Here is a 16330-nt window from a genome sequence, read left to right as displayed (position 1 = left end):
AAACATCAAATTTTGGCAATTTATTTAATCTATTTCAGTCTATTCATTTAAATAATCAGTTATTATCTGGAAACTGCCAATACATCTAATACAGATATGAACAAACATTTTTATCTGTTTATATCATACGTCACATGATCCAGATGTTACCACACATTTGTATTTGTTTGTAATATTTGCCGAGAAGCCACCGTAGGAGACTTTGCTGTAATAAAGAGAGTATTGAGACGCTGCTGATGAGCAGAGCGTCACTCCTCAGTCAAGTCTGAGCATCTGAGCAGAAACGCCTCAGTCTGATGAGACTGTGGCTGGACTGTAACCACTGACCCTTCAGTGGCGAAGCCCACATCTGTTTCTCCAGCAATTTCCAACACGTTAACTGATAATTAACTAATTAAATCAAGTGGGTATTTTTATGCTTCACCTTTGGCTTTAAGGTAAGATTTCAAACAACTTTTCCATACATTGAATTGGTTTTATAAATAGTTTAACATTTCTTTGTATGTTGTGTATATTTATTATGTGTAATAACATTTGACTGAAACATTGTTTTTGCTTATTTGACACTGTGATGATATGAATATTTTTGTGCAGGACCGTGTCATAAAGTCATGTCCGACGCTGTGAGGCTCTTCTTCTTCTTCGTGTGCTTCCTTCTTCAAGGTCGGAGTCCGGTCCGCGTGTGTGAGTCCATTTCTGCACGTATGTACTCATGCAGTGACTCTCTGTGACTCCAGGCGGCCGGTGCCAGCGCTGGGCCGCCTTCCTGCCTCAGGCTGTGGACGGCCTGAGCGGGTCCTGCGTGGCCGTCCCCTGCAGGTTCCGCGTGCCCTCGGACTACGAGCCCCGCCTGGACGAGTCGTGTAAGGTCATCTGGAAGCGAGGCAGCTGGAGCCGCACGCAGGTGTTCGACTCCAGCCTGAGCGGCGCCGGCGAGGGCCTGAACCTGCTGCAGGGGAACCTGAGCGGCCTCCTGCCGCGGGGCGACTGCACCACCGTCTTCAGCGACCTGCCGCCCAACCATTACGACCACTACTACCTCAGGCTGGAGTGTGACAACGCGCTCAAGTTCAACTTTCCGGACCGCGTCCTCATCAGCGCTCGAGGTTCGCGCTTCGTCCTGTGGTTCGTGCGCGAGGAGCCCCATCTGACCAGCGCTTCTGCTGTTCTCGTGCACCAGATTCTCTGCCGAGGCCGACGCTGAGCCCGTCGAGCCTGGAGGTGGTGGAGGGCTCTCCGGTGACGCTCACCTGCTCGGCGGCGGCCCCCTGTCCCCTTCTGCCTCCACGGCTGACGTGGACCCCCAGCGTGGGCGACGCCGAGGACGCCGCCGACGCCCAATCTGTGACCTCGGCCGTGAACTTCACTGCCTCTCACCTCCACAACGGGCAGCGGGTCTCCTGCAGCGCTCTGTACAGCCGCCAGGCAGGAAACAGCGACCTGGTGTACGAGCACGGTCTGACCCTGCGTGTTCTCTGTGAGCGTCGTTTACATGTTGTTGTTTCAGATCTTATCGTGTTCTCTTGCTTCGTTATAATCGGATGAATGAGGTATTTCAGTCTGGGCTTTCAGCAGATTTAGTACTTTTATAACAAGGAAGCAGATTCACTGTACTGAACATATGCAAATCACACCTATGCATGTGAGGCGTCAGTACTGGAGGAGCATTCATCTTCCTGCTCTGACCTGAGGCAAATGTCATAATAATAGGTTGATATAATAACATGTAGCTAAACTCATGTTGATGTGTCATAAACGTCCTCCAGATGCTCCAAACAACACCACAGTCGGCCTCCCCGGTCCGGTGAAGGAGGGCAGCTCTGTGACTCTGACCTGCAACTCTAACGCGAACCCGGCTGCAGACGGCTACACCTGGTACAAAGTGGACGGGGACCAGGTGGCAGCGGTGGGTTCCAAGAGGAGGCTCTCAACAGCGGTCTCAGAGGCCGACCGCCGGTTCTACTGCCAGGCCAGCAACAAGCACGGCAGCCAGAACTCGTCCGTGGCTCAGATAGACGTCCTGTGTGAGTCAGACTCAAATGGACACACGTGAGTTAAATAACGGCACAAACATGAGCAGAGCTTTGTTCCTCCAGTTTCTCCAAAGGGCACGGCCGTGACACTGGACCCTCCCGGGCCCATTCTGGAGGGCAGCTCCGTTTCTCTGGCGTGCAGGAGCCGAGCCAACCCGCCGGTGAGCAGCTACACCTGGTACCGAGACGATGCGGAGGACGGGGAGCGCGGCCCGACGCTGGCGATCGGCGCCGCCGACCAGAGGCACAGCGGCCGATACCGCTGTGCAGCCAAGAACGACCTGGGGGAGGAGACGTCCGCGTCCACTCAGCTGGACGTTGAGTGTGAGTTGAAAAGAGCCTGTTCTGTACCACTGGTCCAAACACGCCACGTCTGGACCCTGAACACTGCCACTCTGTCTGCGGTGCCAGCGGTCCACATCTGGACCAGTGTGTTAATATGTGTAGCTGTTTTGTCTGGTCTGCGTCCGTCATCTCCAGATAACGAAGGCTTTGTTTCAGTTTAATCCGTCTGTTGTATGTTTGACTTAATGTCCTGACGAACCACCTGAGAACAGCAGCTCGGACCAAAGACGCTTCTTCTCCTCAGACCCCCCTAGAAACACCTCGCTGCTCGTCGACCCCTCCGGTCCGGTGCCCGACGGCAGCGCTGTCACTCTGACCTGCGCCAGCCTTGGCAACCCAGGAGTGGTCAACTTCACCTGGTTCCGAGTGACGGCCAGGGAGCGGGAGGTTGTGGGCTCGGACCGGGACTTCAGCTTCAACGTGACCAAGCTGTCGGAGGATCGGTATTACTGTCAGGCCCTGAACGTCCACGGAGCTGAATATTCAGAGCCTGCGAGCGTTGACGTCACATGTAAGAGTCCCTGAATGATGTGTTTAGCTACTGAACGTCTGGACATGAACGGTTCTTGTTCCCTGTCCTGCAGTTGCTCCCGTGATCCAGGCCTCCTCCCGCTGTGTCAACGTTCTGTCGCAGATCCGGTGTTCCTGTGACAGTCAGGGGAATCCGACCCCCTCGCTGCGTTGGGAACTAGCCGGGGAGCCCGTGAATCACTCCGCCGACATCCCCATCAGGGAGCTTCCTCTGGGGAGCATGCACGTGAGGAGCCTCATCACCATGTACCACTGGCAGGAAGACCTCCCCTCCCTGGTCTGCATCAGCACCAACCCGCTGGGCTCCGACCGCTGGAGCTTCAACGTGTCCTCCAGTGAGACACCGCTAGGTAGTGGCTGCATTAGCTTCAGTTAGCTTCAGTTAGCTTCGGTTAGCTTCGGTTAGCTTCTCTTCCGCTTTGACTGACCCGTCTGGGCTTGTGGAGACTTTTCAGGTCTACACACCGTGTCCCTGCTGATCGGCTGTGCGGCCGGAGCTGCTGGGATGCTGCTGGCGTGCGTCCCGCTGCTGCTGTGCGTCGGCAGGTGAGACGTAGAGATGGCGGCGGAGACAGGAGCCGACGCCTGTGTTGCCATCACAGGTTTCATTTAAGAGTAAATGACTGTGTTGCTTCCAGGAAAAGGAGACGCAGCCCTTCACCTCCTCAGAGACTCACTAATGAGGTGAGTCTACAGTATATCACATGCTTTCTTTAGGCTTATAGACATGTGGCAGTCATGTGACCAATGCCATGAACCATATAAAGCTCATTAGATTAGATAGGACGTTATTAATGCCTCAATGGGGAATTATTTGTTCTACTGAACTGATGTGAGTCTGATTTTCTACAGACCAGCTCTTCAAACACGGAGCCTCTTTCTGACACTAAGGCCGTTCTGGAGGCAGGACCACCGACCAATGAGGGCTTTGCTGTAGTCCAGACCACATTCAAGGGAGACCTGCAGAACGGAGGGATCAGAGGATAAACCACGAGGCCACGCGCGCTCGGATTCAGACTCTGGAGGAGGCGAATGACAAGATGCTTGTTTTGGGCAAAAGGAGAAAACGGTTGATGGAGTCAGTCACAACGTGACGCTTTCATTCTGGGGAAGGTTCTGCTTTGGTGAAGCAGAGATCTGTACAGAAGCAGCCTGTTGAAGTGAGCGATTAGAGACGTGATACACGTGAAGCTCCAGTTGAGTTTAGTTCTATCTTTACGTAACATTAAAAACACTAGATGGAATAATTTAACTGCATATTTTAGTTACCACATGACACAGATGATGAAAATAACACTTCTAACATCAATATTATTCTCGGGTTAATCAAATTAATCAATAATTAAACGTTCTGCACAACAAATTACAAGTAAAAAGCTGTAGTTCAGTGTCTGAGTATATGGTTTTATTGATAGTAAGACTGTTTAGTTTTGTCAAAGTAAAGTTTGGAGCTTTGTGGTTTCGATTGTCGCCTCGGTGAACTGATTTCCGCACAGCTTTGTGTGGTCACAGTCACAATAACTTCAAATTAAACTATGAACAGTTCTCGTTTTTAAAACAATTATTAAACCTGACTTGTGTTTGTATCATTTCTGCTGCAAAGTGAAGCAGGAATGCAATAAAAATATAATTAAAACAAGAACAACATGATAGTAGAGCCTTTATAACACACACGATTTCGCGCTGCGTCAGATTTTGATGTCAGAATACTGCACGTCGTAGTCGTCTCCGCTGCTGGAGTCTCCGCTGCTGGAGTCTCCGCTGCTGGAGTCTCCGCTGCTGGAGTCTCCGCTGCCGCGCTGGCGTCCGGGCTTCGCCTTGAAGCTCACCTGCGCGTAGTTGAGCTGCACGTCGTCGTCGCTGCTGGTGTCGTCGTCGTCCGAGGGCTCCGGGGCCTTGGCTGCAACCGTGGCGCCCACGTTCTCGTAGTCCGTCAGCCATTCGTTTTCATTCTAGGGGAACGGAGGAGAAGCATCAGGCAACGACTCCCGCCTCCATCTGACAGGAAATGAATGAATCTGGAGTCTGACCGTTTTATGGGGCTTCGACCTGCACACCTTGGCATAAACATCGTCCGCCGCCGGTTGTGGCTGTTTGTTGCTAATAAAAGAAATATGATAAAATCGCTTCCTGTCACAATGCTTGCGATGTTGGGTTTCTGTGCAGCACAGATGCTCACGTCGTCTTGCTGCCAAAGTGCAGGGAGGCGTAGTTGGGAGAATGGGCCTCCGTGGGGCCACCTTGCAGCCGGACGGCCTTGTGTGCGACGGCAGCCTGAGCACACGCAGACAAACAAGTGAATGCAGTGCGCGGCACAGCAGGTCATTCATGCTGGAAACGGCGCCGCAGCGTGAAATCACTGCGTGACTGCTGTCCTGTGGGCTGACGGACGGATGTGCCGTTCAAACTCCGCCGCTCAGAAACGGCTTCACGGCTTCTAAGGAAGGCAGTTTGTAAGATATTTAAATTTAGGTGTAGGTTAAAAACATTTATACCTCAAACCTCTAATCTGAGTGGTTTTCACCAGGTTACTGGCAGAAAATAACGCGGGGGGATTTCCACATTGAGCAGAGACGCTTCAGTCTGTGTTGTGGTTGCTACAGACTCAACACCCAATAACGCTTTTCTGCTATTTCCACTGCAGCGCCTTTTATTAGATCTTATCTGCCTGCTGCAGTAAACACCACATCTTAACATGCTCAAGTTTCCAATGCAGTCTACGACCGTCATTTCTAAATCCAAGCATCTAATGCTGTTCTCAATCACTGACTTTTGACTGTTCATTCAGAATCAGCCGTTGCTTTAACTCTAGCAGGTTCGTGCAGTGTCGCTTGCTGAACTCGCCTGTTTCTGTGGAGGCACGTTGACCAGGCTGTAAACGGTGTTGACGTCCGGCGCCGGCCTGTGGAGCAACAACGCTGATGAGCGGCGCGCACTCGCTGTGTCATCACAGCGTTCATCCGTTCACACACGGAGGCTTTGTCCCCGCTGCGTGTGGACGCTGCCTTACGTGCTGTCTGGAGCAGGATGCTGCGGCTGCGCTCGCTCCGACAGGAGGTCGTCTCTGCTCCTGGAAGGTTCTGCCAAGAAGGTCCCGCGTCCCGCAGGCCCCCTGCTGGGACGTCTGGACCAGCACTGACACACGCATGAGAGAAGAGATGTGGTCGTTCCTAATCTTTGCTCTCAACCTAGTGCTGCTTTATTTAATTGTGTAAGGTCTTGTTGCGATATAAAGGAACTAAACTGAAATCAAAGGCTTTTCACAGATCAGTCCTCACCAGGAAGCAACAGCAGCGTCGTGTGGCTCCAGGCTGAGCTGAGTTCTTCTTTCTGTGTCTGAGAAGAGACACGACAGGTCAGAGGCGCCAGGGAAAAAACTGATGAGTCAGGTGGTTATTACTACTTTACCTGTAAACCAGGACAAAGATGACGGCAACGAGGAGGATGAGGAAGAGACTCAGAGAGAGCCTCAGTGCCTTTTTAACGGTGTCTGTTGTGAGAAGAGATGAAGCGTTGGGGAGCGTCAACAAGCATCAAGTCTATCAGGAAATATGCTTTACAGACTTTACAGCATGAGGCACTCAGAGCTTTTACAGGACTCACCGTCAAAGAGATAAACGCCATCGGATCGTCTTCCCTTTATCTCATTACTTGCTACGCAGTAATAGAGTCCAGGCTGGTCTGAGGACACAGTGTGGGTCTGACCATTAGACACTTCTGCCTCTTGGCCCTTTTCCTCCCGGTACCACGTGAACTTTGTGGCGGGGGGGTAGCACTCGGTGCTGCAGGTCAGTGTGATGTAACTCCTCCCATCGGGGTCCTGCTCTTCTTTTGACTGAGTGATCTCCGTGTGCCTTGGAGCATCTAAAGGAGAGAGAGACTTCATTTCATACACGTTCCCTTTTGAAGCCACGACCGTAAACACAGCTTTGCTGCGTCTTCCTTTTAGCACCAGTCCACTCACACTTGACTCTAACCACAGCTGCCTGTGACTCTGCTGTTCCCACGTCGTTGCTGGCTGCACATCTGTACGCTCCGCTGTCAGAGGGACTCACAGACCTGACAAACAGCTGCGCAGATTTCCAACTTGTTTCCTCCTCCCCGTCCTTCGTCCACCTGAATGATTTCAAAGGGGGGACAGACGAGGCCGTGCAGGAAAGAGTCAGTGACTCTCCTTCATTTACAACAACTTGACCCGTTATCTTCATGTCTTTGGGAGTATCTGCATTTACAAAAGAAAATTAGTTAATAAGTGAAGTGAGAGACCTGAACATTGTCACATTATTTCGCAGTGTATTTATCACTATCCCCAAATGTTTAATAACCGAAGCTGATCAAAATCAAAATTAGGCACCCGGTTTGCCTTCAAATAAGCTACACACTGTATGTATTTATGTGGAGAACTGAACGTGTTGGATGAGCACCAACATAATGTGACACTGATTCACTCACATCTCACCACCAGATTCTGCTGCTTATGGTTCCAACCCTCGGAGTTTGAGGCTCTGCAGGTGTAATCTCCAGCATCGCCTGACGCTACTTTGAAGGTGTAGTTGAGCTGGTTGAATTGGTACCAGCCACTTCTGGGTTCGAGGACCTTCACTTCTAGAGGCTGATTGTTTGATGTGGACCGGGTCAGACTGAGCGTTGGTTCTGGGTAACTTTCAGCAGAGCAGCTGATGGCAACGGTCTGGTTTTCTGTGACCTCAGAAGCCATAGACAGCACAGGGACGGTGGGAGGGTCTGAAGAGGAGATTATGTATGTTATGTAGAGCCAGATCAGTTCTACCCCTCATAGTGACCTGGCATGATGGTTATACAACCACAGAGTATTATAAGTACTTACACAGCACCTTTATGCACTTCTCGTCACTTTTTGGTCCTGAACTGATGCTGTTGGTGCAGTTACACGTGTAACATCCTTCATCTGCTCTTTGTACATTCTTCAGGGTCAGGCTTTTGTCGTTACGGAACGTCCGCCGCAGGGAGTCAGTCTGTTGGTTGTTATTGTAATGATACCAGTAGTATGAATGTGGGGCAGGATAGGCGTCTGTGACGCAGGTCAGTGTGAGGGAGCCTCCAACTTTCACAGTTTCTTCAGACACTATTTTCGGTTTCCTCGGACGGTCTGGAAAGAAAAACATTTTGCTTTCTGTGATACAGTTTGTGGATTCCTCCTATTTTTATAATCATCTTTTCTATGAACACTAAAAACTTACACTGAACAACAATTTGAACCGTGTCTGATGTTCCAGTTCCCTCAGTGTTGGTTGCTCCACATTTGTAGAAGCCTCTGTCCTGGGTACTTACTTTCAGAACATACTTAGACTCTGACTCAGTACCGATCCGTGTTTCATCTTTGTACCAAACGTAGCTCCATGGTTGTGGGTTGCTTCGTTTTAAATTACAACTTAACGTCACAGTGTCTCCTTCTGTCACAGTGGCAGGTGAAAGCATCTTGATCTCAACTTCAGGTTTGACTGAAACACAAAATTGTCACATTTCATTCACAACAAAAGTGACCACAAGAATTACAGCAACACAACAGCTACATTGTCAATTAAAACAAATAATTATTAATAACACACAAATTAAAAAATGCAACTGCACTAAAGATGTTAAATCACACAAAAAATATTAGGTTGATGTAAAAACACAGGAGGTACTTACAATGAACATCAATAGTTACATTTGATTCAAGTTTTCCATATTTGTTTTCAGCTTGACAGTAGTATTGTCCAGAATGCTTTTCAGTTATTGATGTGATTTCCCACTCAGCTATTGATGCCACAGTGTCCGGGTCACTGCTGACATTTGTCCTGAACCAGGTGAAGGTGGGGGGTGGGTTTCCTTTGGCAGAGCAGGTCAGAGTCACTGAATCTCCTTCTTTGATTTTGTTTTTGCTTATTGCGCTCGATATTCCTTTAGGAGCATCTGTGTCAACAAATTCAGAAACATTTAAAGTAATCACTCAAACTAAACACGCTCACAAATGTAATCATTGTTCATAGTTTTAGCCTCAGTAAAGTCTTGAGCTGCAGAACTTGGTAAATACAGCAGGTTACAGATGTTCTGCATCAGGTCACAGTAGGAGCTTCCAGTTAAACTGTAAATGAGCCTTTGGGTCATAAACTTACATTCTACAGTTACGCTGACGTTTCTCATCAAATATTTGTCCGAGTTGTTCGGGTCTTGACATGAGAACGCTCTGCCGTCGTCCTGCCAGCTGGCTGTGAAGCTGACGCTCTTATGGGTTTTGCTTTCATTCAACTTTGTTGAGTGCAGGTTTGACAGATCTGTGATTTGTGGGCTTGAAGAACACGAACTTAAAGTGGAGCATGTGAGTGTAATCGTGTCATTTTCCTTCACAGGTGGTTGATTCTCAAAAGTGATCGGACATGGATTATCTGAAAAAATGAGAGACACACGGAGTAAGAAGTGGGTCGAAACGCTGGACTTGATGCTGATGAAGAAAATACTCTCTATTTAATTGTGGTATCAAAACAAATTTTTGTTACAAACCTGTAACTGTGACGGTAGTAGTCATTTTAGTACTCCATTTATCTGCACCAATAAATCTGAACTTATACTGTCCACTGTCGTTTTTGTTCAGGTTGCAGATTAAAATACTGCACTGTGGTGGGGATGTGTGAGAAGGATTGTTCCATTTTTCTGATGGAGATCCGACATAGTGAACTCTGCCTGAGAACTCTGGACTGACAGGACGTGTTACATTATTTGTGCTGTAAACGATGGTGGCAGAATAATTTTTGTAAGCTTCTATCCACTGTGGGTCCTTCATCCAGAACCAATACGCATTAGATGCAGAAACACTGTAAGTGACTCTGCATGTTAATTTTATGCAGGATCCTTCCTTAACTGTCAGTGCGTTGCCGTCCAGTTCAAAGGGCGGATTAGAAGTCAAGTCTGTGGTGGTGACAACACAAATAGAGTTGGATACTAGACATGACACTTATTTACATTAAAAGCAACAGTCAGCTAATGAAATACTTACTTTTCACTAAAGCCAGAAATATGAAGCAGCGAAGGACGTGATCGTTCATCATCATCACACAGGAATAAAAGTTAGAATCTGAAACAAAACAACGAAAACTCTGCCGTCAAACTGCTGCTGTACCAAAATAAGCTGCTTGATCTTCCCCATTTTTGGTTTTTATCTGACACTTGTCATGGTTTTCTTCCTCATTTCAGCATGAGAAATGAAAGAAATTCAAATGAAAAACAAAAAAAACATTCAGAATGAACATGGTCTTTTACTCTACAAGTTTGTAAACCGCCCTGGAATTAAATCAGTTCTAGTTTGATTTGGCCCCAATCAGATCTTTGTTGTCGGGGTGAATGTTTAGCATCTTTATCATTTGAAACATTGAAAAGTCAAATCCTTTGCTCTGCTTTTACACATATTTTTACGGAGAAAGAGGATCAAAGTCAAAAGCAGTGTCACTGAATCACAAAGCTTCTTTAAATCAGACTCATTCTTACCTGTCACACGACAGACACCAACGTTTACAGACAGAACCTACAGCATCAGGCAGTTAAATAGAAGCAGAGACGAGCCTGTTCTCACCTCCTGAAGCAGCAGACGTCCTCCTAACTGCTGGGAAACCGCGATGTGATGGCTACATGTCACTTCACAGACTTTGCATGTGCCATCATGCAAGAAGAGGCTCTGACACACATGAACTGATGAAGGTGATTCCTTACAGCAGCAAAGGAGCTGAACCTTCTCTCACTTCCTCTTTTAATGCATTTGTTACTGGTGAAAGTCGATTTGATGGTACAGTATGTGGGTGGCGACCAAACACAGGCAAAAAGCAGGTTGGGGGATTTAGTTACACAATGAGTAAACACACTTTATTAAATCACAAAGGGTAGAAAATCATCACAGGACGCACAAAGTATTAAACCTCGATGATAAAAGAAAATGAGCTGAGCACAAACAGGAAACAGCGCAGTGAGAACAACGCTGTGCTTCACTTCCGCCCCCCGTGAGCAGCGGCCGTGATCCGCTCAGCGTCGGCCGCCATGTCGTCGATGGCGCCGCTCAGCGCCTGCAGCATGGCAGCGAAGGAGCGGCCGGCGGACCGGGCCTGTCTGGGCAGCGCCAGCGCCACCAGCTCGGAGCAGGCGGAGGCGCCGCCCACGTCTGCGGCCGCCAGGCGCCTCCTCACCTCCCCCCTGCCCACCTCCACTGACAGCGCGCAGGTCCGCAGGGCCTTCAGCCCGGAGGCGTCGGCGCCGCTCTGCCGGGCCAGGCTCTCCAGCGACCGCTCATCCAGGCACAGGGACCGCTGGGCCGTGGCGAGGACGCGCGCGGCCACGCCGGCGTCCACCACGGAGGCCACGAGGGGAACGGGCACGGCCGCCGCCCCGCCAGAGAGCCACGCCGCCGCCAGCGCCAGCGTCCGGAGCGCCGCCTTCTTCTGTGGGACCAGCCACGGGCCCAGCACCGGCAGCGCCAGCACCAGCGCCTGGGCCCGGAGCGCCGGGAGCTCGCGGGCCACGTCCTCCAGCAGAGCGGGAAAGTCCCACGCGTGCAGGGCGGCCGGTGCCAGCACGTAGACCCGCGGTGCGGACACGCCCCGCGCCGCCAGCGCCGCCAGGCTGCCGCTCCGCCGGGCTTCCAGCGCCCGCGGGTCGTCCTGAGCCGAGGCCAGCAGGGTGAAGAACACGGGCGTCCTCTGCACGGAACGGGCCTCCAGGAACACCCGCACGCTGGCGGGCGGCGGCGTCCGCGTGAACACCATGAGGACGGCGCCGTAGCGGCAGAACCTCACTCGGTCCAGGTAGCCCTCAGGGGCCGCGGGGGGCGGCAGGTCCCACAGGCGGAAGTCCGGGTGTTTGGGGTCCGGATAGCCGACCACGCCCTCTGGAGGCTCAGGGCCCGGGCACAGCGCCGCCCCCTGGTCCTCCGGCCCGAGGCCTCGCAGCGCGTTCAGGAGGTCCGCTTTCTCGCGCCCTCGCTCGCCCACCAGCGCCACGTTGACCCTGCTGATCAGCAGCTCCTCCACGGCTTCCCGGACCTCCGACAACCTGTCGCTCTCCATGGACTCTGTGAGGGACTCGAGGAGGCTGAGTCCTCTGAGGACATCGGCCATGTCTGAGAGGAGCCCGAGTGGAGCGTGAACGGACGAAGAGCTGAGACAGTTCTCGAACAGAGACGTGAGAGCGATGCGCTCGTCCGGCGCTGGTTCACAGACACAGAAGAGGTTCTGCTGAAACGCGTCCAGTCGCCGGCTCTCGGCTGCGACGGCGTCACCTTTGTCTCTGTCTGTTACAGGGTGTGTGTCCTTCTAGCGGAACCTTCTAATCCTGGAGCTAAGACTTAATCCCCAATCCCTTTAAACGCATACTCTGCATGTTCAGTATGTGGAGCATGAGCATTTAAATAAACCAAACGTGTTTTAATACAGGTCACATTTATTTATTGGCAACAAAATGAATGTTACCGCTCAGAAGAACGATCATGTAGTAAAAATATAGGGTTCGGTCTCATAACAGTTAAATACCAACACAGGATCCTGTGTCTCATCAGCTCATCTCTGCGTCATCAGGACCATCAGCTTCTAAACCTCTTTGTCCTTCTCTCGTCACTGACACACATTATTCATTCACTTTATGAAGCTGCCATTAAACACAAACGCAGTAAAGAGGAAGCGTCACATCAGTAAAGCTGAGAGTTCAGACGATGTGTGAGCAGCTGCAGAGGCCTCAATGCAAAACGTTCGAAACCGGCAGTATTTCTCCTATTTTAGCTTCTCCTCCCACGTGATTTCTTGTCAGCAGCTAAAGATTTAGACTTTTTTTTGTGAACAACTGAAGAATGTTTAATTACATCATAGCATCTGAATGAAGACAATAACATACAAAAACTATTATACATTACACAAAGAGCAATGAACCAGAAGTTCATGGATTATTAAAAAACATATAATAGCCAAACTTTCAAACTGATGCTGAAACAGCTGAATTATTTAATGTGGCCAATTTGTTTATTACACAATATCTAAAAATAATATAACAAGAAAGAACAGATGATATTCACATGCATTTTCAGACTTTACTTACAATTTTCCCACTTGCCACACATTCAAGTGTTTCTGTGATTTCTAGAAAATTACTTCATGTTCTTCTGAAAACAATACAAAAGTCTGCTTAAAACCTTTTCCTTCTGGCTGCTTTAGTATGAATTTTGATTTCGTTTTAAACTTCCTCTCACAGTAAGAGAAGTTGAAATACACCACTGTGTTTTATCTGAAGTGACACCTTGAACAGGACATGACTTGCTTTCTGTTTTAGTCACTGAAGTGACTCTGCACATTGTTTACTCCACACTGCGCCTCGTTCTCACTAACTGCAACCTCCACATCTGGACAGAGCGCCGCATCCTCGTCTTCCATCATTCCACCGCTCTCTGCCTCCACCTCCCCCTCCACCAGGATCGCCCCCTCCCCCTGGCTGCCCCCCTCATCCTCCTCCTGCACCGTCTCCTCCCTTTTAATTTCAGCGTACTCCGTCTCAGTCGTCTCCCCCAACTTCTTTGCTCTCCCTGCAGAGAATTTGATGGTGGAATAATCCACATCTGAGTTCACGGCTGCGCTGGTTCCTGGTCCTGCGTCCGCCGGGTCATAAGTCTGTCACATACAAACAGACAGAGCAGCAGGTGAGCATCTGGTGGTAAACCCCAATTTTGCCACTAGATGTCACAAAATTCAAACACGGCCTGAACAACATGCTTCGATGTGTGAACCTAAATGCCCATGGACCCTTTTGATGCTCACCATCTCCAGAGCATCAGAAAGATTTCTATAGCGCTTCAGTTTTTTTCTGGAGAGAAATAAAACAAATGCACATTAACATACAATATAAAGAATTCATTGTGATGTGAAGTTAATTTTCTCTGATCTGTTTTTAATTGACATTTTCAAAAACGTGTAAACTTCCAAGGATTTATCATAAGTCTCGTAATAAATCTGATGAACGTTCATTTTTTTTAAATGTATTAGTTGGAATTAGATTTAAACAATTGTTTAGATAGTGATTGAAGCTTAAGAAATGGGAATGAATGAATTACATTAACAGGAGTTCAGGTTCCAGATGAACAAACTAAACAAATGAATGAATGAAAAAAGCGCATGAATGAACACTTGATGATCTACTGTACCTGTGGGATTTTCTCTTCATACAGCAAACGACTGTTGAAACCAATGTTGCAAGAAGGAAGCCAATTAAAAATGCAGAAATCACCTCCGGTTTTTGGACAGTTTCTAACAACATCATCATTGAAGCTGTGATCAAGACAGACAAGTTGGTAAAGTTGTGTTAAACCAGTGCTTCTTTTATGTCTGACATCATTTACATGCAACAAATAAACAACAACCTTTAAGATTAATAGTTACTGTACCTTCTGACCAGCTTGGTTTTCCAGCACAGTTGCTTTCATTTAGTGGTTTGTTTGGATGTTTTGCTGTACAGTCGCTCGTAGGTTGTGTTTCATTTCTGGTGCAGTTTTGCAGGTCAGCTTTAGGAGAATATTATATATTTAATAACCATAATAATAATAACAACAACAACTTGTGCTTCCAGGCTGTGAAGCTAAAACAGAAAGTGAAGCCTTGAAACAGTACACAAGTACTACGGGTACTTTAATATTTCTGTATTCAAAATTGCAGCGAGTACAAGGGACAATAGAAGGAGACACGCTCTAGTGAGTGTGGATGCACTTCCTGCTGGTCGCCTATAGAGGTCACCAGGGAAAATACATAGAGGTGAAAGGAGACGGTCAATAATGAAAATTGTCAATGTTTCTCTTCAACTTGTGGCCCAAAAGCCATTGATATGGTCTGTTCTGTAAACATTCAATCCAGAACCTTAGAAGTGGATGCAGAATAGTTTCCAGTGTCAAAAGTAACATTTTACTCACAAGTCAGGGTTGTGGTCAGGGTCAGAGGGTCTGATTTCTCTGCTTTAATGTCTGCTGTTAAATTGACCCTACAGGTGACGTTTGTACCATTTTGCTCAGCCGACAGGTTAATGGTCAAAGTTTTGTGTCCTCCATTGTTTTTGTAATTACTTCCATTTGAGCATGACCAGGACTTTCCCTGAGCAGAAAAAGTGCAGTTCATTGTGGCTGTCTGTTTCATCTTCGGGTCAGAACTTGTACCTGGATTTGGAGTAAACACAAAACGAATCAGGTCATATAATCAAGCAACTGAAGCCATAAAGATTACTGTTCACTTCAAGTAGCTTGTATTGGAGCATCTCCAAAACTAGTACAAATAAGACACAAAAAGCACATAAAAGGAAATATAATGTAGTTCTGAAAGTCAACACAGCCGATGCAGCTGTTGACAGCTTTTACAGTGATGCCAGCTGGTACAGTAGAACCTGGAGTCGGTCTGGGTGAGGTTCCTGGACTTTTACTTTTTACTTTTGTTACATTCTAAAAGTATCAGTACTGTTTGAGCCTTCGGGTCTTTAGGTGGACTGATCCACAGATGGAAGCTGTAGTGCTGAGGAGACGCCTCAACGCCTGTTTTTAACTTTAAGAATAATTAACAGACTCCGACCAGAAGATCCAGACCTGCTGGATCTATGAGGCTCATAGGATGAAAGCAGCAGCTGGGCTGAAATGATTAGGGGTGTTGTAGACCAAACAATGAAATCAGTACCAGAAAACACAAAGGCAGCTAATGCAGAGACTTTAGGAGTAATGTGCTTTAATAACACGTTAATAACACACAAAACTACTACTTTTAGTTTAGTTTAGTATTTTAAAAAGCTTTAACATCATAGTGAACTTATTAAAAAACTATTAGTGTGAAAAGAATTTATGTTTTTTTCAGTCTACAAAGGAAATGTAAAGATTTGAGCGCATTCATTTCAAGGTCAAAACATTTTCTGTTCCACACAATAATAAAGAACTACCCACTGTACCTGTGTTGATTCTCCCACAGAGCACGAGCAGCCAGAGAAGGAGCATCCTGATTTGCCGAGCGCGACCGTGTGTCTGTGCCTCACACCCGTCCGTGGCACAGAAGTGCAGTGAACACACAGGAAGTTAAATTGGTCACGCTGGACCAGAAACAGCGCGATGCAGATGTTCACACAGGATGTTGCATGTTCACCTATTGCACATTAGGTCATTTGAATAATTCTCTCCCCTGAGGTTCTCACTGGTCCCCTGACAGATAACTGCACTGCAGCTCAGCAGACTGTACAGGAGCTGTTCTCTGCTCAGGGCCCCTGTCAATCACTGGTTTAATAAAAGGATTCACGTATTCAAGTATTACTACAAATGAGTTACTTTGATAGATTTTATTTCTAAATGGGTATTGATAATGTGGTAAATGTTTCCGCTTACCTTTTCTGATGCCTCCTCTCTCTAGTGATGTTTTCTG

General features: G+C 48.1%; 4 protein-coding genes across 8 annotated transcripts; 1 reads left to right on the top strand and 3 right to left on the bottom strand.

Annotated features, from left to right (window-relative positions):
- The first annotated feature begins 36 nt into the window (after positions 1-36).
- On the top strand, positions 37-4154 carry LOC114843600 (B-cell receptor CD22-like). 3 transcript variants are annotated; one of them, XM_029130296.3, is made up of 11 exons: positions 37-437; positions 595-663; positions 738-1106; positions 1181-1477; positions 1767-2024; positions 2097-2357; positions 2623-2889; positions 2963-3259; positions 3356-3455; positions 3548-3593; positions 3762-4154. In XM_029130296.3, exons 2-11 carry the CDS (start codon positions 612-614, stop codon positions 3894-3896), a joined length of 2082 nt encoding a protein of 693 aa, XP_028986129.1. In that variant the 5' UTR covers positions 37-437; positions 595-611; the 3' UTR covers positions 3897-4154. The 3 variants fall into 3 exon arrangements, with proteins under 3 accessions (XP_028986129.1, XP_055359123.1, XP_055359122.1); XM_055503148.1 differs by having other exon boundaries at positions 37-663; positions 3801-4154; XM_055503147.1 differs by having other exon boundaries at positions 37-663.
- A 138-nt stretch (positions 4155-4292) lies between these two features.
- si:dkey-24p1.1 (uncharacterized protein LOC556718 homolog) lies at positions 4293-10895 on the bottom strand. Of its 3 annotated transcripts, XM_055503146.1 has the most exons (18): positions 10498-10895; positions 9925-10002; positions 9432-9836; positions 9047-9316; positions 8580-8843; positions 8129-8389; positions 7756-8037; positions 7362-7652; positions 6874-7131; positions 6513-6773; positions 6318-6399; positions 6188-6245; positions 5920-6044; positions 5754-5811; positions 5089-5183; positions 4940-5009; positions 4705-4861; positions 4293-4674 (listed from the first exon to the last, which is right to left on the bottom strand). In XM_055503146.1, the coding sequence occupies exons 2-18, from the start codon at positions 9977-9979 to the stop codon at positions 4598-4600; spliced, it is 3069 nt and encodes a 1022-aa protein (XP_055359121.1). In that variant the 5' UTR covers positions 9980-10002; positions 10498-10895; the 3' UTR covers positions 4293-4597. The 3 variants fall into 3 exon arrangements, with proteins under 3 accessions (XP_055359121.1, XP_028986127.1, XP_028986126.1); XM_029130294.3 differs by having other exon boundaries at positions 4293-4861; positions 10413-10895; XM_029130293.3 differs by having other exon boundaries at positions 4293-4861.
- Positions 10896-10903: 8 nt separating this feature from the next.
- irgq2 (immunity-related GTPase family, q2) lies at positions 10904-12028 on the bottom strand. Its single transcript, XM_029130504.1, has one exon. The coding sequence runs from the start codon at positions 12026-12028 to the stop codon at positions 10904-10906; it is 1125 nt and encodes a 374-aa protein (XP_028986337.1).
- Positions 12029-12332: 304 nt separating this feature from the next.
- On the bottom strand, positions 12333-16275 carry LOC114843676 (uncharacterized). Its single transcript, XM_029130475.3, has 6 exons — positions 15867-16275; positions 14854-15093; positions 14335-14451; positions 14095-14218; positions 13712-13757; positions 12333-13564 (listed from the first exon to the last, which is right to left on the bottom strand). Exons 1-6 carry the CDS (start codon positions 15910-15912, stop codon positions 13226-13228), a joined length of 912 nt encoding a protein of 303 aa, XP_028986308.1. The 5' UTR covers positions 15913-16275; the 3' UTR covers positions 12333-13225.
- Positions 16276-16330: the final 55 nt, after the last annotated feature.

This window comes from Betta splendens, chromosome 16, assembly GCF_900634795.4.
Source record: "Betta splendens chromosome 16, fBetSpl5.4, whole genome shotgun sequence".
Lineage (NCBI taxonomy): Eukaryota > Metazoa > Chordata > Actinopteri > Anabantiformes > Osphronemidae > Betta > Betta splendens.
This window is presented reverse-complemented; position numbering and strand designations above follow the sequence as displayed.